Below are 25962 nucleotides of genomic sequence, written 5' to 3'. Positions count from 1 at the left end.
ACACACCCCACCCCCCCTTGCAAGCAGACTCTTAGCTTTCCTAGTTCTCTCGAGATACCACCGGTGGGACTGGAGATGCTGCGTGCTTTGCATAAAGTGTTGTCTTAGGAGTTTGACTGCCTGCCGTAAAACCGTGTCTCGAGTGAAGCTCCACGTGTCTTCTGGCTGCCTACCTACATCTGCAGTCAGAGCCAGACCTGTTCCGCTTGCAGCCTACCTTAAACACCAGCTCTCCTCCCCGTATCTCCTAACCACCCTCCCGTGTTCCCTGACGGCAGCAAGGATGATGCTAGAATAATTAAGATACCGCATTGTCACTTTACAGTAACCAGCACCTATTTATGTATGTTTGCGTGGTCGCGCCCGTGCTCTAGAAAGCAAACCTCTTTCAGATTGGGCTAAAGACCTCCATTAGTCTTTTACCCTGATCAAGGCTGTATTATTTCCATGAAAGTCATGGCAACTCTTAAAGCACAGGGTGCAGGAGCACAAGCTGCACCGAGAGATACCAGGTATCTCGGCACAGAGCGGGAGCAGCATTGGAGAAGCTGCCGGATCCCGGCTAGCGGCTCCCCTTTAGCTGCTCCCGCAGAGCACGTGCCTGGAAATAATTGGGGACTCAGGGTCTAATCCCATTTCCCGAGCTCGCGCCCCTGCCCTGAGCGCAGCAGCGTGACATGCGCGTGCGCGGTCAGGGTTCGCCCCTGCCCCGGCGCCCGGCGGGTGCGGAGCCGCCACCGCGGCACGGTGGTCCCTTCCCGCAGCGCGCGCGCCCGAGCGCACCAGCACGGCGGCTGCAGCGGTTGCGACGAGCTCGGGTTGCTTTTTGTCTGTGAAATAGCTCCGTCTTCAGCCCCCTTAGGTGACGTCCGCATTTATACACTGCGTATTTATGTGTCGAGAGGTCGTATGTCTTTTTATGTACGTAGTCTCGAGGGGGAGGGGGTTATAGCGCTTGGTTTCGACTTTGTCTTTTAACGTCGTTTAAGAGTGATGCAGAGCGCTTGTTCTCCTTTTTCTTGTTTTTTTTTTTTTTTAATTTAAATTTTTCTTGGGGTAGACTGGAGAAAGAGACCCAAATTCCCGCGGCGAGTTATAGGAGATGTCCAGGCTTTCTGAATTTGCTGCCCGATCCAAAGGGAAACCGAAGGCCGGGGATGCAACGCGCTGGCGCCGGGGAGGGGGGGGCGCAGGGGCCGCTTGGTCCGGACCCCGATGCTGCACGTTGCTGCGCGCCCGACCGGCGACACTGCGCAGCAGCCGTCCCCGCGGGGAGCCGGCTTGTAACCGGAGGTGCTGGGAAAGGCGGTGGCCGCCGCGCGCGGAGGCAGCGGTGCTGGCTGGTGTCACCTCGTTTCCGAGCTGGCATCCTCGGAGCCGTCTGCGAGCGTTCCCGGGGCCGCGCGGGCCCTTGGCATCCTTGACGTGCCACGGTGCAAAGCCGCGATTAATTTTGCCCACGGGAAAAGCCTGCAGATGAACCAAACGCTGCAGTTCTCTGCCCAGATGAGCAGGTGCATGCAAATGGGGGGTGGATACGTTTCTGTAAATATTTAGAGGAAGATAATGAAATTAGAGTGATGTACAAACAAACAAAAAAAAAATCCCATGAACAGCCCTTCGGTTTGGAGGACAGAGTTTTTGTGTAATTCTTATGTATATTTTTATACTGCTTGGGGAAACTCCATTACCCAAAGTCTCTCTTCTGGGCTGGGGGTCAAGTTCAGTAGCACAATTTTAAAGCAAAATTACTCTTTGGGCATTTTAAATGCTTATTTTTTTATAAGCCTAAAACAATTATAACAAATGAAGCCTGACCGTGTGTAGCAATGATGTAAGAAGCCAAGTTTAGTGAAGTTTTAGAAGATTTTAAATAATTTTTTTTAAAAGCTGATATAGAAGTCCTCTAATCTGATACCAAGCAGTTGCACGTAATTCCCTCCTGGGAAGACCAGCATTTTGCCTACTTAAAAACTGAAACAGAAATGTTTTTACCTGCTTCACTGTGCACAAGGTTGCATTAGGAGCTGTATTAAACTCTAAGCTAAGGACTGGTGCAGCTGTACCCGTGTGAGCGACCGAGCGCTTTTGTCAGGAGTCACGGGATGGTTTTGTGCAACTAAAGCTTGGGACAGGCCTGTTTCTGTAGCTGGTTCAGGCTCCGGTTCAGCCACTCTTTGGCATCCAGGTCTCTCCGGGGGAGGAAAAGGAAACGCCGATCGTTAAGTTCCTGCTCGGCGTGGATGGGCGGCGCAGGGTCGTCTCGTTCCCCTTTCCTTCTCTTGGCAGCAAATCGCGGGCTGTGACATTACGGTAGCGGCCGGCGGAGTTGGCCTGGAGCCTGCCGGGCGAGGCGCTGGCTCGCAGCCCTGCCTTTCGCTTCCTCCTGGCTTGGGCTCCAAAACGTTCCCACCTAAAAAGCAATACTTGAAGCGTTACGAGGCGCCTGTGTTAAGCTGTGACTGCGCATACGTCCCTGGCCGTGGCTCTAAGGAAAGCTTTTAATCAAACCCTCCGAGACGTTTGCGCTCCTCCTTTTTGTCCGGCAGCGAGGATGAGCGTCGGAGCCGTTTGCTCCGCGGTCCGATTGTAACCCATGCGGGACTGTAACCTCGAACCCAAATGTCGCCACGGGATGTTATGTGAATGTGTTTAAAATGAAGGGAAGGTCAAATCATGAGTATTGATATGAAGGGATGATCAAATCTATATCCAGAGAGAGGGGAAGACAGACAGACTGATCTCCTTGACTTGCCCATCGGTCTGTCTCCTTCCCCCGTAAGTGCTGCTTTGTGGGTGTAGGATGGCTTTCGTTCTGCTTAGCCGTGCCATTAAGATGCATTTTCTTTGTATCGGTGGTGTTGTGCTGGTGCATCCTCCGGCCACGCAGGCAGCAGCCTGGGGGAGAACAGCATCTCCCACAGCGTCAGCTGCTCCGCAGGAGAGCGCAACCTTTCCTCCCTAGAAATTGTTCTCCTGGCCCGTACTTTGGACAGGGTTTTATTGTCACTGCAGTTATTTTCCTCTTTACAAGCAACAAAATCTGGGGCCTGGCAGGAGGAACTTGCCTCTACCCTTTTTGGAGTCCAAGGCCCTGTACAAACTGAAACCTCTTCAGTCACCTAGGGCCTCTGGGGAGCCTGAGAGCCCCTGAGATGTGCAAATCCCTTGCCTGGAAGGAGCCCCCAGATTCCACACCTCGAGGTGGTTTGAGCTGGGGGAGCTTGCTGCCTCTGTGCTGCACCCTCTCTTATCAGGCAATCAGGATGTGCTCGGGCTATTCGATAGAGATGAGAGAATGGAAAGATCCAGTGGGTGGAAGGTGAGTGGAGCCAGGAGCGATACGCAGCTAAAAGCCACCCGTCCCCATGCAGCTGGGGGTGAGGTACCGGACAGCAACCGAATAAAGCGGGCTGGGGGAGCCTTAGTCCCTCACCTCGCCCCACCTCCATCTCTCCAGCCGATAAAGAGAAGAAAACACCTTCTCCGAATGGAGCGTTTTGCTTCCGCTGGCAGGAGAGTGGTCACTGAAGGCAGAAAGAGGCGATTCCTGGTCGTAAAGTCAAGTGAGAAAGAGTCATTTATCAACCTGTCAGGGATTTTGCCAGGGTAAAGGAAAGAGCCTGGAGCCGCGCTGGCCTCAAACACAGAAATTGCATCTTAATGGGGACGCTGGCTCCATGTGGGGCAGGGGGAGTTAAATAAAGCCAAAGACTGTTCGGCTGCTAGCAGAAATGAGTGACTGTAGTTTCATCTGATGTTCTGTAATTCAGTGTTTACAATATTTATTTTTAGTAATCGACTGCAATTATATATATATAGAGAGGCTTCCTTATTTTTGTATTTTACATGCTGTTTTCTCGAGTGTGGTATTGTACTTCTCAGCTCCCCTTTGCCACAATTGCTGCTCCTAGTCAGTGACAAATAAAAGAACAAAAACCAACATGTTTTCTGGCTAAGTTGTGATGTGTTTGGGTTTTTGTGCCCCTCTCTCTCCTGTCCCCCACACCCAGCCCCTCACGAATCCCTTAGGAATGGCACCCGCACCTCTGGCCCCATCCCAAATCCCTGATTCTGCCCAGGGGGAAGAAGGGCCAAAGCTGGGAAGGGATTAATTTCTCTGCCCTGGCAGTGCCTCTGTACCCAGGGGTGCGAGGGAGGCAGAGAGGAGGGGACAGGGAACCCGCAGCTCAGGGGACGAGTTACGTGTCTTGACAAAAACATCAGTTTGATGATGGGCTAGATGAAAGCCTTAACATCCTTCTGCTCTTGTCCAAAGAAATATGAGACTTAACGCATTATTATACAGAAGTGCATTCATTGGCTGCATCCGATACAAAACGCTATTTAAGGTAGAACAGGATAGACGCCGATGACTATTACACTTGAAATCATTTATTCACAAGTTGCCACTTTTTTCCATCTTATCTAACACATTTTTTTTATCCTTGTTATAAAGTACAAAGGGTTTTATACTTTTCTGACAACATTAAAAAAATAGGCTACTAAAGAGGCAAAATTCCCACTTGGAATCCAAAAATCCTGATGTAACAATTCAAAATAGCAATAGACAAACATAAAAACCAACCAATACATACAAAAAACTAATACAGTGTACCTCTTCTCGACTGGTTCATTAAACCAACTAAAAACGAATCCCTTGTTCCCAGCTCCTATTTTGGATCCTGTGACCTTGCTTAACTGATGTGAAGTTTGTGTTAACACATACAACTCAAAAGGCACTCAAAGGTCACAGGTTCCTGAGCTAAAGCAGGATATATTCCCAATGTAACAGTTAAAACAAATCACCGAAAAACAATGTTTAAAAACTGGTATTTGGTTTACATGAGTATATTAAGGATTCAGTAGAATCCTAGGTGAAAGCTGCTGCTGTATAATAGACTCAAATGATGGTTAGTACATTAGAGAATTCTCAGCACTTGGAAAAAAAATTCACTTACGAGCATCCTCATTTGAAAATTCACATGCTAAAAAAAAGAAAACAGAAAAAGATTTTTTTTTTCCACAACATTAAAAAAAAAAAGGCCTAAGAGCAATAAAGAAATATATATATATATGAGATGTAACAAAGGCTTAAAAACAAGCAGGTTTGAAAATCTGTACAAACACTTAAATGACTAACAAAAGTTGACAGACAACATTTACACAGATGTATTTGGCCCTGATGAAAAAGGGCCACAAAAGTAAGCAGAAGATGGATCTGGTATTTACAGATCAGTTATTAAAACCAAAACAACCAAAACCAACCAAACCCAAACCACTAAACACACACACAACAATGTGTGCTCAGAATTTTACAAGGTAAGTTAGCAATGCCATTCACACAAATTCATTTTTTCCACTTTGGCTCAGTTTTTGCCCAGAAAAATAAAAGTGGAACATGGAATGGCTACTGTCTGAAGATGCAGAACAGACAGAAAGGAAAAAAAAAAAAAAAAAAAAGGAGACAACTAGTTTTGGCCTATATCATTTCTGATCTTCTCTTCAGATATGCATAGGAGTATACTGAGGCTGAAGAACAGCCATATATATTTGCTACAGTGTAAGGCCTTTTTTAATTGTCATAGCTCTGTGTGTCAGCAGGGCATTTAACTTAAAGCAGGCATAGAGAGTTAGAGAAGTGCTACTATATTCCACCGAAGAGGTCTCAGCTTTCTGAATTATCTAGCAGTGCCTCACTCTCAGTTTTCTTCTCTGGCGACGTGTACAAGAAGTTACAGCAGATATAGAGCGGGAAGATGAGGAGTCTGCTGTCCAAATTCATTACTACTTGCTCCTGTAAAGCAAATACAGGAGATGTTCTTAGAGCGATACCATTCAAATTTACAGGGAAGCGCTCCACCGAGTGCTATATTGGCCACAAAAGAAGGCACGTGATCGATACTACCAGTCGTTCTCTAAATTCCAATTACTGTGTACATATAAAAAAAATAATGAAAAGCAAGCTCAAGATAATCATTCTCCTTTATCTTAAGCAGATGTTTTATAATACCAACCCTGATAAGATGTTCTCAAACCAGTAATAACCCTTTGTCCTACTGCTGCCATCCCTCCATGTCAAGGATGACAAACTGTAAAAAAAGGACTGCGCAACCTTTACCTGTACTTGCCCCTTACTTGTACCTTTCCATATACTTGCCCTCTACATATCACTGCGGGTTAGGATTTAAGGGGCCTGATGATCAATTCCTATGGATTCCTTATTAAATTCTGCTGTCGCACACAGGTGGAAATTGGTACATTCGCTTAAGAAAACCCCACTCTTCTCTCAGACTTTTTTCTTTTTTAAATGCAGTAATAAATACCAGCCTGGAACAATATGCAGACATTAGGTCTTCTACTTGCATGCAAAACAAGACATTCTTCAAACAAATTCCAACTCCAAATAAGCAGGAGTCTGATTCAGTATTATTCAATACCGACTACTACATTGTAACGAAGCGATTAAAAAGGAAACCCGAGGAGTTCGTATTTACCAACAACTACTTTTTCAAAAATGGCACAAATTTTAACTACATGCTTTAACAATAACCTGCTCTTACTCTTGGTTATCCGTGAATGATAAAGGAAATATTTTCTACACCCAAAATATTGCCAGTAACTCAGCGGTGTTGAAAGTCTGGGAAAGCAAGCAGTTGTTTAGAAGAACAGTAAATTATCAGTAGTCTCAAGCAGCACCATGGGAACTAATTTCACGAACATAAATGAAATCAACACCAAGAAAGTCTGAAGTGTCCTGCTCTAATTATACTTCATAAATTCGCTTGACCTTCCACTACCTATAAAGGGAGCTCCTCAAATTCCACATAAGCAACAACAAGGAGAAAGAACACCACTTCAAAAGTACTGTTGACTTCTCAGCCTTTTTCTTTTTGTTTTGTTTTGAACTCCAAATAATTCCAAGTTCAGCGCATGAAAAATCCAAACGTACCTGGTCCTTCTCAAGGGTTAGGATCTGATATCCTGTTGTTCTACTGCAAATAATTTTCCCACTGCTATCAAAAGAGGCCAGGCGTAACCTAAGGGTATAACAACAGTTAAATTAGTTAATCTCCCATAACTCAGTTTTTCAGAACAAATAGCTTCTCCCAAGGAGACAGAATAACATTTTCAGATGTAACTAACTTTGTGGCAACAAAATTAATTGCAAGTACAAATGGAAAAACTTTGTTGAGGCAACAGATTTGAGCACACGTCACAGGGTCTGAATTCTTGGTCATTTCTTACCTGAAGGCTATGTTTCTCCGAGGCTGCAGACTGACTGATCCGCTGCATGGCTGATTCAGTGTATTTCGTTTGAAAATGATATAACGATTTGTGTAAGTAACAAGAAGGTCAAAGCCAAAGTTGAATCCAGTCCATCGCCAGCAGTACTGAAGAACACAGGTGAAAAACAAATAAACTATGAGTATTTGCTTGCTACAACAGGAATAATAAATGCCACTTCAACAAATGAAGCAGAGTCACTTGGGGATGGGATTCTCAGCTACAGAGAGGTACGTGTTCAAGGATTCTTGCCAACACCTAATTGAAACACAAGACATCTACGCAGGCAGCCCTTCACTTCCGCTGTCATCCCTTCCAGACAGTTGACTAGAAGAGACAAGCTTAATATCCATTGCCTACAAAACACATTTAATGTAAGCGTATACAAAATGCCTCTGCGTTCTGGTAACTGGTGCAGTATTCCTAAGTAGCATTTAACTCACTAACGCATTCCTTTGAGTGAGTCATCCTTATATTAAGTGACTTCAGTGGGAACAAGCTGATGTTTCTCAGTTTTTCCACAAGGCCTGTTACCCAAGACACACGTACATGTAACACACGGAGGTTCGGACTGTAGCTATTAGGCAACATACCTAGAAAAGCTTCCTTTTCTACTTAGGAAAGACAGATATCAGTGAACAGAGCTGTATTTTAACTACGTGTATTTCACAAATCTCGAATGACAAGCCATGTCCACATTTCCTCCTTTTACGCTCGAGAAGTTTTTTCCAAATATGGGCTTGCTTGTAATGCAAGAGCAAAATTAAAACAGTAATTTTTTACTCATCAGAAAAACAGCAAGCATTTTTATTCTTTTAGAGAGAACAAAGCAATTTCTCTATCACCTCCATTACATCTTTTTGATGCAGTTTGACAATTGAGACCTGTGTTTTGAAAATACCTAACACGCCCAAGACATGTCAGCTACGTGCAAACGAAGCCACATGCTATACTTACATCACCATCCTTCGCAAGTTTTCTACCACACCTCATGCTGTTTCCTTCCAGTTCTTCTTTGTTTATCTCTTGAGGCCTACAAAAAAAAAGTACAACTTTAAGGACACTTCAACAGCTTTCTATGTTACTTTCAAGTGGGAAAGACCAACAGTCCCGAGTAACCTGGTCTGACCTCACCACTGACCCTGTTCTGAGCAGAGGTTGGACCAGATGACCTCCCAGGGTCCCTTCCAACCTGAATTACCCTATGAACATGAAGCAGCTCCACAAAACTGCAATATAAATCAGATTGTTACACCTCAGTTAAGCACGACTCTTACACAAGAATCTTTCTGGGTCAGAAGGACTTTTTTTTGTGTCTAGCTGTTGCAACAAGCTACATTCTGCAATCCTCCTAAAAAGTACAACTTTTTAAAATGCAGTACTCCGACTTACTCGGCAATAGCGCTACCGTTAGAGAGCAGCTGCAGGACTCTGCAGAACAGCAGCTCTATGAAGACGCACCCAGAGCAGCTGTGTGGAAGATTTCTCAAGTGGCTGGTTACGCAACTTGTCTAAAAATGTTGGCCCGCAGTGATCACAAAGTGGCACAAGCCCCTTGATTCTGTAAACTATACCAACACAAACTTATTCCACACAGCAGCTTCTGCTGGAGCTTGAACGGGTAGGGAAATCTTGCAGCTCCAACGTAGCTAAAGTCAGTCTCGATTTTCCAGAGGTACATTACTCACTTAATTTTAAACATACTTACATCACTAACCACATAAGCAACCATTGCCAGAAACGCTTCAAGTTACACTGAGGACAAATGTTTAAACTGGGTATTATAAATCACAACAAAGGGTAATCCCTCCACAAATTACATTAAAACCCCACAATACTAAAAGATACACTTTTAGCTACAGAAGCAAGAAGAAATGCAGCATCTCTGCTCTTCCTACTGTAAATACACCACAGGAACTCATGGCTACAACATTTATGAAACTCAGCTGTGGCTTTTTTTCCCCCCCATTTCTGTAAAAACGAAACCTGGAAGATTACGTACTTTACGAGCAGGTTAAGCAAAGAAGCTAATCGTGCTAACCAAACTGGCCCAGGAACCTCCTGCATGCTTTTTCCACATCTTCTAACCCAACTGGTTATGTAACTGACCTATATTCCCCAACGGTGATAAAAGATTTATTTCTGTTAAATCAGTGACAAATTACAGAAAACACGAGCACATGATTTTTAGACAGACATTAGTATTCCCCCCTCTCAGTTCCTCAAGAAGCTTCAGAAGACGCAAAACTTAATCTTAATGCCTTAATCACTTACACAAGCCTACCGCATGAGTAGCGAACAGTCAAGTTATTCTGTTTCGTTCTTAAACGCTGCCAAAGAGGCAGTTAGAGCGGGAACAATTCCAGTCATGAGCTCAAAAGATTTGTCGCCCATCTGCCGCATGAACAAATGTTTAATTACAAAAAAGAAAGGATCCACTTCAGTGCAAACATGTAAACCTCGAGCAGCTCCATTTCAAAGTCACAGCCTCCAGCATCACATTAAAAGCAAAGTCTCAAATTTTGAAGAGTGAATAAAACGTTTAGTCCTTTTAAATGCAAACTACTTAAAGCAGAAGAGAGTCATTTTTCCTCTCCTCTCTAAAGCTGTCAAAAGAGTGAACTCCATCGCACACTTCAAAGCAAAGTAACTCTCACTTCGGCAGTCTCAGAATACGCAGGTGCAATCATGCTACGCACCAGGTGAGACATGAAAACAGAGCCTTCCTTCAGCTCAGTGGGAGTCAGATTTCACATTTTGTTCAGCTTATAAATTTGCATCCCTAAGACTGAGGGGAAAAACTCAGATAATATATTGATACAGGCATTAAGTGTGACAGAAAGGGCAGCAGATCTGGATAAGAAAATGGTCTTATAGAACCTTCATTTTTTCCTTCTAGCTACAGGTTGATTAAATATCCAAAATACTTGCTTCAGCACAAAGGAACAGTTGCTTCTCTCCCCCTCTAAGATGTCAGTTATGAGCCACTGGCATCTCACTACTGGGTGTCACTACTGCTTGCGAGCAGAAGACAGAGAAGCGATCTCAGGAGTACAAGTAACAGTTCATCTTCTCAGGTATTATATAATATGAACTAGCAACGTGACGACTGAGCTGCACATAGAGAAACAGGGAAGTACCCTGGACACAAAGCACAGCGTCTTGCTCCCACACGACCCCAGAGAACGTGTTCACGGGAGGATTCTTCCATAGACTTTTGAACAAAGAGCAACGTGGATGCTATCACCAACCGGTAAGTTTCTAAGCTACTAAGTGTCAGAAGCTAAAATACACTGAGAAGAAACATTGCACATCTCCTGTTTCTTGCAATTACTTAGAAATTAGAAAGCCGTTACTGAAAGACCTTGCCAATGAATGCCAGAATAAAAGATTCAGGCAAAGAAACATTCACTGTTTAAGTAAAACTCTTTCTCCCTGAGATTTTCAGATTTAGCTGTCTTAAAAAAATACAAAAAAGAAAACTAGACAAGAAAAAAGGCCCTGGAAAATACCCTGCTCATTTCAAGAGTCAGTGAAATCATCAGTGCTGTAGTTAAACACGTGAGCGTTTGATTTTGTAGCTAGTATGATCCCCCGTCATCTTCGCTTCAGTTTTGTATGATATCTCACTTTAGTTTTGTATGATATCTCACTTTTTCAGCAGCACATAAATCAGATGGCTGACAATTAAAATACTCTCACTGCATTACAGTGAACTCCTGAAAGACAGCAAAACCAAGCAGATGTATAGTCTTATCTTGTGTCAGGGTTTTGACAGCTTTGTAACACTCACTTTCATATTACCTGTGGTTCTCATATTGTAAGTCAGAATCTAAGAGCCAGAAGGTAACACACATGATCATCTACTGTTAGATACATCAACAGCAGCATTACAGGAAGAGTTTTCCCCCAAAAAACAAAACTATCAAAAACAAGCTACAACCATCCTACATTAAACTTTAGGAGCTGAGCTTAAGAGATTCAAGATTATGTTCTTTGCCTCCACCATTTTCTAAAGCACTGCTAATGCCAAACAGAACCACCCATTAAAGATCTTTATTATTCTTGAGACAAAAATCAGAATTTTGGGGTTTTCTTAGACTGATACATGAAAACCATCAAAAGGAAGTAATCAAGGAATATAATCCACAACTAAACTATAGAGGATGCTGCCAAAGGATGCTCGTGGTTAAAGTGCAAGTTGTTTCAAAACAGAACTGGATGTATATAAAAACAGGTCTATTGGTGGCTGGCTGTTCAATAATGATCCAGTTAAAACCTCCAGCTGGAAAATTCTTGAACTACTCAATGCCAGAAAAATAAATGAAGAGAACACTCACTCTTCGCTTATACATAAAGGGGATAGGAGATATATAATTATCTGCCACTGAGCACTGTCACAGACTGCATGGCCTTTGGTCCAGTTCAGGACAGTAATTCTTACGCTTTTCAGGTTGCATTTAATAAGTTAAACCACTGCAACTGAACACGCTCATCTCCTGAATGTCAAACGTTGGGCTAACAGAATTGATCGAAGAAAAGCAAGGAATTAGTTTATTGATTTTTTGAAAGGCAATAAATAGAACATAGCTTCCTGACCTGCCGTTTATCTTCCACAAAGCATACTAAAAAACTAAGGCAAATGACGGCAGGAACAACTTCCTCAGTCGCATTTTGCCTTAGTTTCAGTAAGGAAACCAAATGTTCAATGTGATGTGGCAAAAACCGAGCAGAAGGAAGAGAAACTGTTTCTGATCATGTGCTCAGAACATGCATTAAGCAAACACCCCTCACTGCCCAAGCCACCACCACCGACAGCCCTTGCTAGGTACACGCTCAGGAAACCCAAACACGCACTACGCGCAGACCCCAGGCGGGATGCTGTGCAACACGCAGGTACGTGCAAATCTTCAGGAGGCCACAAAACCAAAGCATGCACACAGGTGGACGTCTTGGAATTGCCCAGACGGCTATGCAATGCCAATGCAGTGCAGCACACGGACTAGGAAGGAGAAAAGATGGGATATAAAATAAGAGGATTATGGAGGGAACAGGGTCTTAGCAGTGGAAAAGGATGCACTGCACAGGAGCAGCTAGAGGTGCTGACAGGAAAGAGAGCTTCCAGAATATAAACCCTGGTTGGGGGAAAGAGTGTGAAAATAGAAAGGAATGAGGCAATCAGGCCACAGGATCCCAAGGGCGGGCCCAGGCCTGCTGGATGCTGGGCCCACGCTCGCTGCATGGGACTCCTAGGATGGGAGAGGCAGGACCAAAGGTTGGTGCACAGTTATCTCTGCATGAACAAAAATGACAAATTGCCTCCTATACCACAACAGTCAGCCACATCGCACCACAGCCTTCTGCCCACCCAGTCCAGAGAGCAAGAAAGCAGGACAGAAGAAGGACTACAGATACAGAAGAAGCCTTTTCTAATACAGTCTTTAAAATGGAAGGCTAATAAGTTCCTATTTCACAGCCTCAACACATCAGAGCAACATATCAGTGGTAAGTATTAACCAACATAAAGGAATATACAGAAAAAACAACATTTACCTCTAGTCACATTATAGAAGCGACAAGTTTTCCAGAGTTCTATTGTTTAAAGGACAGGAGATGAGCCAGCCCAAGGGAAGATGGCTCCACAGAGAACAACAGAGTTTAAAACCACTGAGGTATGCTTTCCCCCCCTCTCATCTTAATGTAAACTCCAAATGTTAACCACATCAGAGTTTATATTAGAGGAAGGTTTCTACTTAAAGAAAGAAATAAAGGAAAGCCTGTAATATACCTACCCAATATCATTGTCTTGTTCTGCTCTGAGCATGGCAAACCACTGCTGTTTGTAAACAGAGGACAGCCATTCTAAAATTAAAAAAAAATAAATAAGCTTGGAGTTTTCTTTGGAGCTGGAAATGGGGATGTTGATAAACATTTGAAACACAGAAATAAAATTACATTGAAATAGTAAGTTCATACTTCTTAACTGAATGACCTGTGCAAACCCACCAGCTGTTAATTCACTTGTATCATTCATCTTCAAGCCTCAACTACAGAGGCAATACAGATAAAAATGAACAACACTAAGTGACTCAGCACTATATATATATATATTCATCTCATCAAGCATGCACGATTCCCCAGAATAATGCAACTCAGCAGATTTTGTCTATACACAAAGTTCAGTTAAACCAAGGAACCTGCTAACAAGCTCTGAGGAGAAGATGCCATTTTCTGAATCCCCAGTACAACTCTACGTGAGTTGAACAAGAAGAAAATCAAATTGAAGGGTAAAGGAACCCATGACTTATCACAGGTACTGTAAAAGCAAAAGGAAGGTGTCTTCTACTAGAAGAAAAGTCTTCTACCAGAAGTAAAATCAGGTTTTCCTTTGAGTACATGAAGCTTTTATCAGCTACAACAATTTAACAGTTGCAACCAACAGGTAAAATTCAAAACAAGAACTAATAGTTTGTAACTCAGTTGCACAAAAGGGACCACAAGCAGCCAAGAGCACAATCTGTATGTTCTTCTTAATCTAGATAATGAGAAGGGGCAAGTATGCAAGGGCACGGACAAGAACAGACTCCATGGAGAGATGGCTTGGGATGACAGAAAGAGGGAGAACCTCTATCACGGTGAAAACAAGCAGGGAGGCAATGAAGATGACAGAGGGGGGAAGAAGGGAGGCCACAGTAACGAGATCTCCTTAGATGTTCCAAACACAAAATTTAAAACTGACTCTTGCCCTGCTAATTTAAGAGTTAAGATTCTGATTTCCATAAGACAAAAGTGAAAAATAACCAGAGTATAACTAAAGCTATAGAGGAAGATGTAAGGAAAGCTACACAGTTAAGGCACAGAGACTGGATGCGTTGGAAGGGGAAAAACAGGAGGTAAAGCATCTTTTCATTTTTTATTTATATATATATATTAAAAATACATGCATGCATGCATTTTTTTCTTCATTTCATATTTCAGCTGTAGTTCATCTCTTAATTTGGAAGCACTAGAAGGGAAAATATTGTTCAGAAATGTTCAGAAGTTACCAGGTGAAATAGAATAATGAACATTTTGCTTATAGACACCTTATTGATGTCCCTTACACCTTTTACATATTTAAAAAAAGGATTATCCAGTGTGAACCCCTAGCATAGCATTTTCTTTTCCTCCTGCAGGTGCTATGCGCATACAGAGCATAAAATATTAAGTACACCATTTCTTTCAACTATTCAACACGCTTTCTTTCTTGATCTTCTGGAGAACAATTTCATTTAAATTAATCCAAAAGGTTTACACTACAACACAAACTACCCAGAAATTTCCATGCCCATAGACTCCTTCAGGTACTATGCAATCATCTCAGATTTTGGATGCTGGCGGACAAGTAATCCATTCAAAAGCACACCATTAACACTTATCTAAGTGTCCTTTTAAATGACAAGCAAAGTTCCTGATCTGAATACAGCTGTTGGCTACAAACACATATCAGTAGATTATAAAAGCTATCAAGTGTCAAAGCCTAACAGCACAATTTCATTAAACATTCAAAGGTCTCCATGTTATGTTTCTCTTTCCTCCCTGCTCTCGCAGTTCTCTTTTAATTAAAAAAAAATATATATATATTTTAAAGAAGAATCAACGGTAGAGCTGGAACATCAGATACTCTACCCACATTAACCACATACGCAAGAATTCTTATAAGTCTACTTTTCCCCACATCACTGAAAAGTGTCCAAGCCTCTATTTCAGCATTTATCACAGGTAATGAATTGCTTAAGCATGAAAGTTTTGCTCTCTGACCTTTTGAACTATGTGAAAACTGCATACTTTGTCATTAAGTATAAACAAATCAGCCTCAAAGTTGCAGTTATTCTTTAGTGATTTAAGAAATATCCTTCATTTCATGTACATAGATACGTGGGTTTTGATTCTGTGTCTACACTTTATTCATTCACAGTAAAATGTTAAGAAAAGCCTACCCAGCACAGTTCTGATAAATGGTAACAGCAATGTGAAGAGGAGTAATTCAAGTCTAGTACTGGCAAATTGCCGTTTTGCAACATCTTATTCACTTGCTGACACAGCCATTTCACACAGAAACGATTGAGAATTCTCCTGTATCGTCATTAAATTAGGTAAGGATTTAAACTGTCATTTGCCCAAAGTTATCTTATTTTCTATTATAAAATGAAAACTTCTGCACCTGCATTATAATTTGTACCAAAATCTAACTTAAAAAGCACTTAGGAAGATTGGTTATACTGACATTTTACATCACTCAAGCATATCAGATATCACATATCACAAAACAGATCTATTCTTCAAGTATCATTATGCATAATAAAAAAATATATTATCACTTACTGGCTATCAAAACCTGCTCCACCTGCTGGACATAATTGACCAAACCATGCACATGAACTGTACCTTCCCTCCTGCAATCTATTGTGTCCTGTTTCCATCTGCTGTTCAAAGAACACTAAGAGACATTCAGAGCACAGGAGAATCAAATTCCTTCATATTGTCTCCATCTATTTAGATATTAATTTAAACCACACCTACAAATAAGGATAGCCGGGGCACTTAAGCAGTAGTAACTGTCTATATTAACTCACAGATTGAAGGCTTCATAGAAAGGGGAGGAAAGAAAGACCCTGCCGCTTCCACTCCCGATCCTTATCATAGAGAGTCACAACTCAGCTCTCACCAGCTGCATTCCTTGAACATTGCAAGGTGGGAGGAAGAGTTGCCCAAGGCTATTCAGGGTGCAAGCTACGCAGAGCAACTAAACCATCATCCCTGGCAGAAGAAAGGATACAGCAGTACAAGAAAGGCAAGCCAAATAAGACGACGCTCCTTACATGATCATAATGGCAAGGAAATGGTTTTAAAAGGATCAAACAATTTGATCAGACTAGCAAGCTTCAAAAGAAAGATCCTGCCAAGTCTGCTTTGCCATTACAATATCATTACGTTGATGGCTATGGAGGCACAGGGGAAAAAAAGCCCCAGTGTGAAATGAAAAAAAAATAATTTTAGCTCTACAGAAAGCAAGCAGTGGAACTCAAAGACAGTTTTAAATATTTATATACAGCAAGCGTCCAAAACAAAGCCCAAGGCTAGAAGTATGGACAAAGGAAAGAACACAGATATCAAGAAGATACAAATAATGGAGAGTGATAAACAACTCAGTAAGAGCTACCTTAATTGACATTTGGCAATTACACCTATGAATAAATGGCATGGAGATGCAGATGAATGGATAGTTCAACTGTGGGTAGCTTTAAGAAACAAAAGTTGTGTAAACAAAAGCTAGACTGTGCAAATGAAAGCTAGAGAAACCACTAGGAGAAAGTCTGGATGACAAATTCAATGCTAAGATTCAACCACGATAAGGGCATCCTAGGCAAAGCGAAGTATGGAACAAAGATAACAGGAGCCGAATTCAAAAGGAACCAAGGCAGGGCACAAGAAGTCAACACACTGTTACAAGGAGCACACTTAACCGGGAAGGCGGGAGGGGAAGGGGGCTGATTAAATAAAAGATATGAATGACAGGGAAAGAACTTTTTCAGCTGAGACGTCAACCTGATAATTCATTTCTCCTCTATTCATCTGTCAACAGCCAGGGTTTGCTCAGCTTCCAAGCAAAGAACACCACTCATCTGCACACTCAGATTTCAGCAGCAAGATGAGAACAGGGCTTTTCGTTTTTTAATGATAATGTTAATAACAGTAGTCTACAGTAAAATTAAGCTGCATTTCACTGTGGGGAAAAAACACCAGGACCTAGAATGAGGAGGATATATTTTATACAAGGTGAAACGCAAACAAAAGTACAAGAGCAGAGTATTTAACCATCCAATCACCTCCAAAAATATCCTAAATATCTGTTAGCAAAGTAGACACTTGTTTTTCAAGATGGAGAAGAGTTCACAGCATCTTGTGCTTTTGTTTACATTTTCAGGTATTATTCCAAATTTTATTAGCAACTACCTATTTTTTTTAAAAATGATAATGGTTAGGAAACAAGTTGAGTCACAGGAAGTTTTGTTCTCTTAAAAGGATAAGGGGGTTTTGTGTGTCGGGTCTGCAGAGTTATTTGAACACTGGTAATGTACTATGTGTTGATTATAGAGTATTTTGAGAAACTGACGGTTCAAAAAATATTTCGAACAGCTGTGTGCACGTATTAAGACTCTTACAGGCGTAAATTTAATATTCAGCCCCTCTTGGAACTTCAGCCACAATTCAGACTTTGGAGATGAGTATGTGAGTGATCAGGTAGCTGTATGGCAGCTATATACACTTAGGCATTTTCTTCCCAATTACTCCAGAATAAATCAGACTAGGAAAACACAAAAAATTTGATCAGTTGAGTGTCTGCTCACCTGAGGGTATTAGATAATCTCTCTCAATAATTCTGGCTGATGCCAAGTCACTGATGATATACTGCAATCTCAAGTGTTTGAACACTGACAGGAATGCACTCCCTTGTTCTGATTCCAGGAATGCAATGTCACCCTCAAAATCTGCAAGACAGTATACTTGTGTCACAATTTATTTTCCTAAATACTTTGCAGATCCTGTTCAAGATCCTCAATTTTAACTTGCTCACGAGGGAAAGTTATCATGGACAGGCAAATTACATTTTGCAGCTAAAAGTAACTGACATTTTTTTCCTATTTCAAAGTTACTTACATTCAAATCCTTTCAGCAGAAATGTTAGACCAAACTTTCCTTCTTTTGAAATACATTAGTGTCTCTTCTTGTGAGAAAACAAAACCAAAGCTTAACCTAACTACGCAACAGCAAAAGCTGTTCAGTGAAGATGTCTGCTCACTTCAGAGCATGCAGACAAACCAGTTCAAAAGCTATCAATGTTAGAAAAATGTGAAGCCGGTGGCCAAGGCAAGCCTTTCCAGAGCAAATAGGACAGAGTCTGGAGATGAGGGAAGACTACCACATTGTATTGCCAGCCCGCATCTTCCACAAGCCAAGGCCATGCCAGCAATCCTACCTTTCCTACGCTTGGCAAACCAGGCATCAGCTTCAGTTAAAAGTTGTTTCAGAGATCCATTCCAAGAAGGCACGAGCTGAAGGAACATCCACTAGGTAAAAGTAAATGAACTCCAGTAAACCGATTGTTTCAAAGCAGTAACATATGCATTACTAAAAGAATATTTGCATAATGCAGTCACTTCTACAAAATCTCTGACATTCTATTAAATACTTGCAAGCAATACTAAAAAGGCTACAATTCTCATCGCCTTACAAACCAAATACTACCCAGGAGTACAACTTCATAACGCATCAACCAGACCCTCTGCAAGTACCTTCTTGAGAGCAGTATACACATCCATTTCCACTTGCATCACAAATAGGTTAGAAGAGTTGATCAGCTGTTTCATGAGGCTTATGCTGGAAAAAAAAAAAAATAGTAAGCGAGTTCTGCGAGACAGCACAGACAAAGACAAGAAAGCCAGCCACAAGTAATAAGCAGACATCAATAGCCTAGAAGCTTATTTGTAGTAAGCTATATACTTTAGGCCAAGTTGCACTTCATCTCTCCGTCACTAAAGCCAACTGAAGCCGGAATACCTGAGTTCTTTGAAGAGTTCAACACTCTGATGGGTCATCAGGTTATTCAAAAGCCACTCAAGGCACCTAGATTAAAAGCAAGGAATTAGTACCTCAATTTTCTACATATTTCAACATTTCTGCAACAGTTGTTCAAGCTCCTCTATATCGAAAACCCTGATTTAACACAGTATCATTCTGAAATACTGCTTTAAACTGACATGAACTTCTTTCATATTTTTATGCACTATTTCAAAAACATGAAGTTTGGTTTAAAGTTTTGCAAAGTTCTAGGTAACTGTTAAAGTTGCATTTAGATTCTCTCAGGGTACAGCGAAAGCTAAATTCAGAATTCAACTAATGCCACAAAGAGCTCTGAGAATGCACTGATTTGCAGCAGATGGAAACAGTTAGCACTAACCTTAACACTCTGCTCTCAGAAGTGTATTTATCCCTTCTAATTACAATAAAGTTAAGCTTAGATTGTGAATTTTAAAGCAGCTTTGCTATAAAACAACAGTTAATAATCACAAGTATTATTTCACTGTCATGCTGAAGATCAAATGTATTGTCTTTACTAATATACTTTGGCAATTAATTCTTTACAGCATAAGCACTATCTACTATAATCTGCATCTATTTTAAGACAGATGATTACAGTAGAAACAGGAAAACTAAATAGTATCATGAGCAGAGTCCAAGTCAGTCAGTCGAAAAAAAGAAAAAAAGAAAGAAAGAAAGAAAAAAAAAAAAAAAAAAAGGAATCAACCTGGCATTGTTTTACTGCTTGTAAATTCACATTTTTCATTAAAATATACCATGCAGCTTGGAGAAAGTAATTCTTACTTTTTCTTCACAGAATCTAACCCATATGTCCCCGCTGAATTGTAATAACCACACACAGTTTTTGCATTAATGGTTTCCTTCATTGTTTCACCACATTGCTGAATTAAGCCATCCTGTGGGGGAAAAAAAATATCACAAATATTTAAGATTTTAAATTCTAAACAGTATGTGTAAAAGATCGTGCAGTTCATACAAACAAATTCTAATGTCTGAACAATTATTGAGGTCACACACACTATCAACTTTGTCAGTATCTTTTTTGCAGAGTATTTTAACAAGCACAGAGTCAAAAGTATAGAGATACTTGGAGTGCAAAGAACAAGATGACATGATACTGCATGATGCAGTCTACTACCAACACCACAAAAGCATGACCAACTCTTTGGAACATACTGGATATTTCCACGTATGTTTAGAAAGGAATTTAAAAGTACATTAAATGAAATCTACTTTGATACAAGAGATGATATAAACTATTTCAGGGGAAACAGCAGCAAAGTTTGGCAAGCTCATATCTAGAAAATTTAAACGAACATTCTTTAGAAAATTATCTAGGTCATTCCTGTCATCTGTCACGTACAAGAAAAGCATAACCAGTACCTTCAGGGCAGAACAAATGGTACAGCTTGAGGATTTAACAGCAAAGTACACAGAGTTGTTACAACATATTTTAACATACTTCTAGATACGCATCTCAATACATCCCTTCATATTACGACTGAATCTTAGTCATAGCATTTTCAAATAAAACCACTGCATTACGCTTAGTTCTCTTCACTCGTTGTTATAAAAAGAAGATGCATTTATCTAGCCGAAATAGTGCATGCATGTGCCTATACTATGAATTGCTATCTTTATACAAATATATACACATCTCTATACAAATATACATATACACACACATCTCTATAAAAATATTATACAACTATGAAAATTATTATTAAAAATTATACAGCTATATACATATCCATACAAATATGCAAATACATATCTATATATAAATATTTCATATTTAATACTTACAAGCTGCAGCATGCAGGCTGCTGCTAGAAGTGCAACTACTCGACTGGGTTTTATTAACACATCATCTCTATACAGTGAGCCAAAAGCCACCTGCAGAGCTGAGAAGAAGTACAACTATCAAACAAAGAAGACTGGATGCTGAGCTTTGATAACTAAAAGAATTCTTAATTACAACCAAATCATTTCAGTGCATGCATTCTCTATAATCTTACCTGTTTGATCTTGGGATAAAAAGCTAATGTTAACCAGCCCAAGTACACACACAATAAGCACAGAACACAGCATTAACTAATAAAATACACTCCATTTCATTATTTGAACAAAATATTCACCCTAAAACAGCTGCAAAGTTACTCCACAGAGCAATGTGAAGAGCAATAAAACCAGATGAAAAGAAACTAAACTTTATGCAGAATTCATTCTCTTTTCTTATTTACTAGTTTGAAAATAGAACTTTCTTTTATTTTAAATAAACCATTTTATTTTCAATTAGTTATGTCAGATTAGACTTAGCCTTTGCCTTCAGAGCTTATGTTCAAATAAAAGGTTCCCACTTACCTTCTATATCAATATTCTGGTCAGGAATCTCCAACTCTATGATGTTCATGCTGGATTCTCTCCAAGAACCACTGAACATACTGGAAAAGTAGCCTGACTACATGAGGGAAGATGAGGGGAAAGAACTCAGGTAAGTGATTTCATTCAAATGAAGACTGTCAAAAAAAGCACATGGAACCAAAGATTGTTAATATTTACCTTTATTGCAGAACAAAATGTATTAGGGGAGAGGTAACTTTTCATAAACTTAAACATTCTGACACACTTTATCATTAGAAAGGGCTAACTATAGTTGCTCTATTTCTGAAAGTGGAAATACATATAAAAATTTAGACTACATGTGTATAATCAGATTAAGTAAAGAGCTTTAAATGGCCAAAATAGCTGTATAAGCTCTTTTCCTAAAAACCACATCACCTATGGGATATAATTAGTCCAGGAATGAAGTTCTTAATGTTACTGGCAGACAACAAATCCTGCAGGCATTGGAGAATGCCGGTTTGGGTAATAAAATGCATGCAAGACATACAAATTAATGTACAAGGTTGTGGTCTCATACCAAAGACACATACACATACACCATTTATGTAAATATACCTTTTATAATAAAGTGTAAGGCATATAAAACTAGAATTTGATAGGTTTCCATCCAAATGAAGTGAAATATACTGCTCTACTAGGATTCATGATTTTCCATCTCAGCAGAAGATGTGCGCATTATGAGATGCTATCACTCACTGAAGTTTACCTGAGAGATCAAAAAAATAAAGTCTATTTGTACAGTACCATACTCCCTGACCTGTTATCTCAGCATTTCAACTCAGGGCAGCAAAAAGTATGCAATCCAGTTTTGATTTTGATTATTTAAAGACATCTATTCCTTCAGCATATCCCTTAACTATAACCATATATACCACACTACTCTCAAAACCAGGACCTTATTAATTTTACCATTCCTCACGAGGCTACTTTAGTTTTGTTATAACCCATGCACTCGTAGATCAGCTCCTCAATTTGACGAGGAGTGTAATATTTTAATAAACAGTATCAGAAGACTTAATCCTCCATTTCTCAGATCTGCCATTCACATGTACAGTAGTACTTTTCTTCATTTAGCAAAATAATTACAGGAACTTTGGAGACTTCAGAGAATTACTGAAGTAATTTACAAATATAATTTTGCCTAACTTCCAACAATATTTTAGTTATAACAACATAATTCCAGTGGAAGAGCATAAACTGAAACAGAAATCTGACTTACGACAACGGGTATCTTAACTATGAAATTTCATCTCACATGAACATCATTTATACAAGGAGGTCACTACATAACAAAATCAAAAATTTCAAAGCATGTTAAAAAGCACCCATGGAAGCACTTTAATATTACATTTTAGTCATCGACCCACACTAAGTTTTGAGGAGTAGCTTCATGAACTTGTGATGTAGCAACAGTAAAATCCCAATGAAAATTAAAAATGCCGTCATCAGCACTAATCTAGGGACTAACCAGCAACCTTCCCTGCTTTTTTTAAGCTGCACAATGCAAGTCTGACTGTCCAACCCACTTGCTTCCTCCCAATGTTAGATATAGAGTCAAAGACAAATGGACAATTACAACTGCATCTGCCAGCTCTCTCTCCTGATAAAACCCACCCACTTTTCTACCCAGAGATCAGCGCCTCTGGATCAATCTTTACTATCTATGAATGACTTTTCTGTCTTTAAGTTCTTTAAAATGCTTTAAGGCCTGTCAAATAAAAGGCATCTTCTTCCTAGAAGAAAGTAATGAGCGTTCCCCCACCACAGCTAGTACAAGAACTTTTGTGCCTACACTAAGCACGACAGCAACATAACAAAAAATGCAAGAATTCACTTCTGCTGTCGTTTGTGACATCAAAGAACACTGCATTCACCAGCTGGCTGAGCATCTCACCTTGACATTTGCATCTTGTGACTCATAAAACTAGATTTTGTGTTTGACTACAACAAACAAAGAGGTGCACCCATTTTCAGGCATAGTATTTGAAGTTACTCTCTCTTCCCTCTTCAAGTAAGTTTTTTCCAGGGTTAAAGTCACACTTTAAAGTTAACACCACAACCAAATTAGAAGTTTCAGCAGCTTTCCTCAGGATAAAGCCATGGCTTCTCCCCATTTCTGTCACCGGAAATATAATGAAATAGGAAGAAACTGATCTTACATAAATATTGTCCTTTCATATTACAATTGACACTGAAGTTACTTCCTCCAAACTCTCTATTTTACTTTGTGAGCATCAATTTCCAACCATAGACAATTCCATAACTGTAAAAACAGAAAGGGCAGAGTAAACAATCCAAATTATCCTTGAATTAGTTTTAATTTTTGAACCATTAGCAAAGAAAATTTAAGAGAACGTAATCAAAGTTCACAGCAGTAGCTTTCAAACGGCAAGGCAGACGTTCTGATCTACGGAAATCCCATCCAACAATTCTGATGATCTTGCAAACCGTTTTTGATGAATCTAGATGATATCCTGCTAGACAAGTCATTCAGTCACGAACCATTTGATGCATAGACGTGGTTTGACTTTACCAGATGCCTCCTATGTTAAGAGGAATTCCTCCCTAAGTATTGATCATATAACATCAGTTAATGTACACAATCGGTGAAGACTCGAGGATCCAAATCCCCTACTCCATACCTTGTTTTAAGGACACTTCCATAATGTGTATGGTTTAAGCAGCATTTCTGCTTAGGTCACATTTACAAAACAAATATAAGGAGCCAGCAATAAGCAATCTAGAATAGCTCACATATACAGTACTGGGGCTGGCTTAAAGCATTACACTTGACAATGCACTGTCAAGATAACAGTACCTATTCAGTCCAAAAATAGGAAAAGAAATACTGAGCACTTCAGCATAATACAAGCCCAAAATAAAAAGCCTGCACAAACAGCATTGCTTTTACAGGTACATAGGAAGACTTACTGCTTTTTAGAACTTCTGTGCATAACTTCCTCATAGAGCAGCAAGGAAGTGTATGGACTTCTTGCAGAGCCATAGGATCATAGGATAATTCAGGTTGAAAGAGACCTCAAGAAGTCTCTAGTCCAACCTCCTGCTCAAAGCAGGGTCAACTAAGAAGTCAGACCAGGCTTGCTCAAGGCTCCACTCGGGCTGGTCTTGAAAACCTCCACGGACAGAGGCTGCATAACTTCTCTGGGCAACCTGTTCTGAGTCACCTGACCTGAAGAGCTCTCTCCAAAACTGAATCCAAGAACCAAAGATCTTAAATAACTAACAGTTTTACAGCTATCACTAATACTACCGCTGCACAGAGAAGACCATGGCTATTTGTATCACTGAAAAACAAATCAGCAGGCAAAGTAGAGCAGTTAGTCAACAGCACATACATCATGCACGCAAACCTCTACAGTTCATTCAAAAGCACATATACAGAGTACCAGCTATCGACAACATGCTTTTGCTTTGGCTTCCTATGCTTGAGTCCCAGCGGGCAGTAAATTTGAGCTAGGTTGGCATGTGCTTTACAAGTCCATTCCGGAAGCGCTTTCTTTGCTCTGCAATAACACTAACAACACAGGATACTCTCTCTCAGCTTTTTGCTTAGCACACAAGGATGTGTCCTAGGGCCACCAAAAGACAGTTCTCAGGACCGCTTTCACAAAACCTAGGCCAAAGTTAAAACAAGTAGGTTCTAAAGTTCAACAGTGAGATGCAACAAAAGAAACCAAAATATGAGGTGACAGCTATGCTTCCTCCTGTTGCTACCAGAGGCACTTAAAGTACAACATAGACTGTTTAACTGTTTGCATCCACAGAAAGAGTTACAACTCAGAAAAGAGAATAAGGGGGAAAAAATAAGACAAAAAATACGAACTTATGCTTGACATTTACAAACTATTCTCTTATTTATCAAAAACTTAGTGCTGGCTGCAAGTAAGGCAAATATGAAAGAAAGAAGTGGCTTACCTGACACAAATATATCTTATGCAAGTTCCACTCCTCTCCCAGAGCGCAAATTTTAATATCGCTGTTCTCACCGTTCAGAAAGAGCGTCTGATAGATGTACTTGGAAGTGCTTTTCAGCTTTTTCCTGCGTGGAAAGACAAGCGGGGACGCGCTCCATCACGCCTCCCTGTCCCAGAGAGGCCCTCGGGGCAGAGCCGGGGAGTTTCTCCCCGCTCCAGGCCCGACGCTTCCCCTCCCCGCGGCAGCCGGGGGCCGCCGATGCCCCCCGGGGGCGGCTGCCCTCCCCGGCGCTTCCTCCCGCTGCTTCCCGCCGGCTCCCGCGCCCCGTCCCTTCCCTCGGCGGCGGCTCCCGCGCTTCCCGCCGCGGGCCCCGAGCGGCCGCGGCGGCGCCGCACCTGCGGGGGGTGTTGAGCAGCCGCTCCTCGCGCTCCGCCTCGCCGTCGCTGTCGCTGTCACCGGGCGCCTCGCCGCCGCCGCGCTTCCTCTTGCCGCCCCGGCCCCCCCCGCCGCCGCCGCCGCCGCCGCCGTCGCCACCGGCCGCCCCGTCGCCGCGCGGCGAGCCGCCCCCCCGCCGCCTCAGCACCCGGCTGCTCAGCGAGCCCATCGCCGCCGCCCCGCCGCCTCCTCATGGGGCCGCGCGGAGCGGAGCGAGCGGGGCAGGAGCGGGGAAGGCGCCGCGGGCGGCGACGG

At 41.3% G+C, this 25962-nt stretch overlaps 1 protein-coding gene across 1 annotated transcript; it reads right to left on the bottom strand.

Moving 5' to 3' along the window:
• Nucleotides 1–4379: 4379 nt before the first annotated feature.
• Nucleotides 4380–25958, bottom strand: GMCL1 (germ cell-less 1, spermatogenesis associated). The gene is made up of 14 exons (XM_067312331.1): nucleotides 25668–25958; nucleotides 25273–25396; nucleotides 21295–21391; nucleotides 20737–20834; nucleotides 19714–19826; nucleotides 18889–18954; nucleotides 18624–18708; nucleotides 18308–18398; nucleotides 17679–17819; nucleotides 13080–13149; nucleotides 8245–8320; nucleotides 7249–7394; nucleotides 6953–7040; nucleotides 4380–5797 (listed from the first exon to the last, which is right to left on the bottom strand). The coding sequence occupies exons 1-14, from the start codon at nucleotides 25874–25876 to the stop codon at nucleotides 5669–5671; spliced, it is 1533 nt and encodes a 510-aa protein (XP_067168432.1). The 5' UTR covers nucleotides 25877–25958; the 3' UTR covers nucleotides 4380–5668.
• Nucleotides 25959–25962: the final 4 nt, after the last annotated feature.

Source organism: Apteryx mantelli, chromosome 29 (assembly GCF_036417845.1).
Source record: "Apteryx mantelli isolate bAptMan1 chromosome 29, bAptMan1.hap1, whole genome shotgun sequence".
NCBI lineage: Eukaryota > Metazoa > Chordata > Aves > Apterygiformes > Apterygidae > Apteryx > Apteryx mantelli.
This window is presented reverse-complemented; position numbering and strand designations above follow the sequence as displayed.

Excerpts from the sequence above, each read along its gene's own strand:
- GMCL1 (XM_067312331.1), bottom strand. The coding sequence starts at position 25,876 with ATGGGCTCGCTGAGCAGCCGGGTGCTGAGGCGGCGGGGGGGCGGCTCG. Across the intron at positions 20,835-21,294 it reads CCAGAATATTGATATAGAAG|CTCTGCAGGTGGCTTTTGGC; the intron begins GTAAGTGGGAAC and ends ACTTCTTCTCAG. Across the intron at positions 7,395-8,244 it reads AACTTGCGAAGGATGGTGAT|TACTGCTGGCGATGGACTGG; the intron begins GTAAGTATAGCA and ends TGTGTTCTTCAG.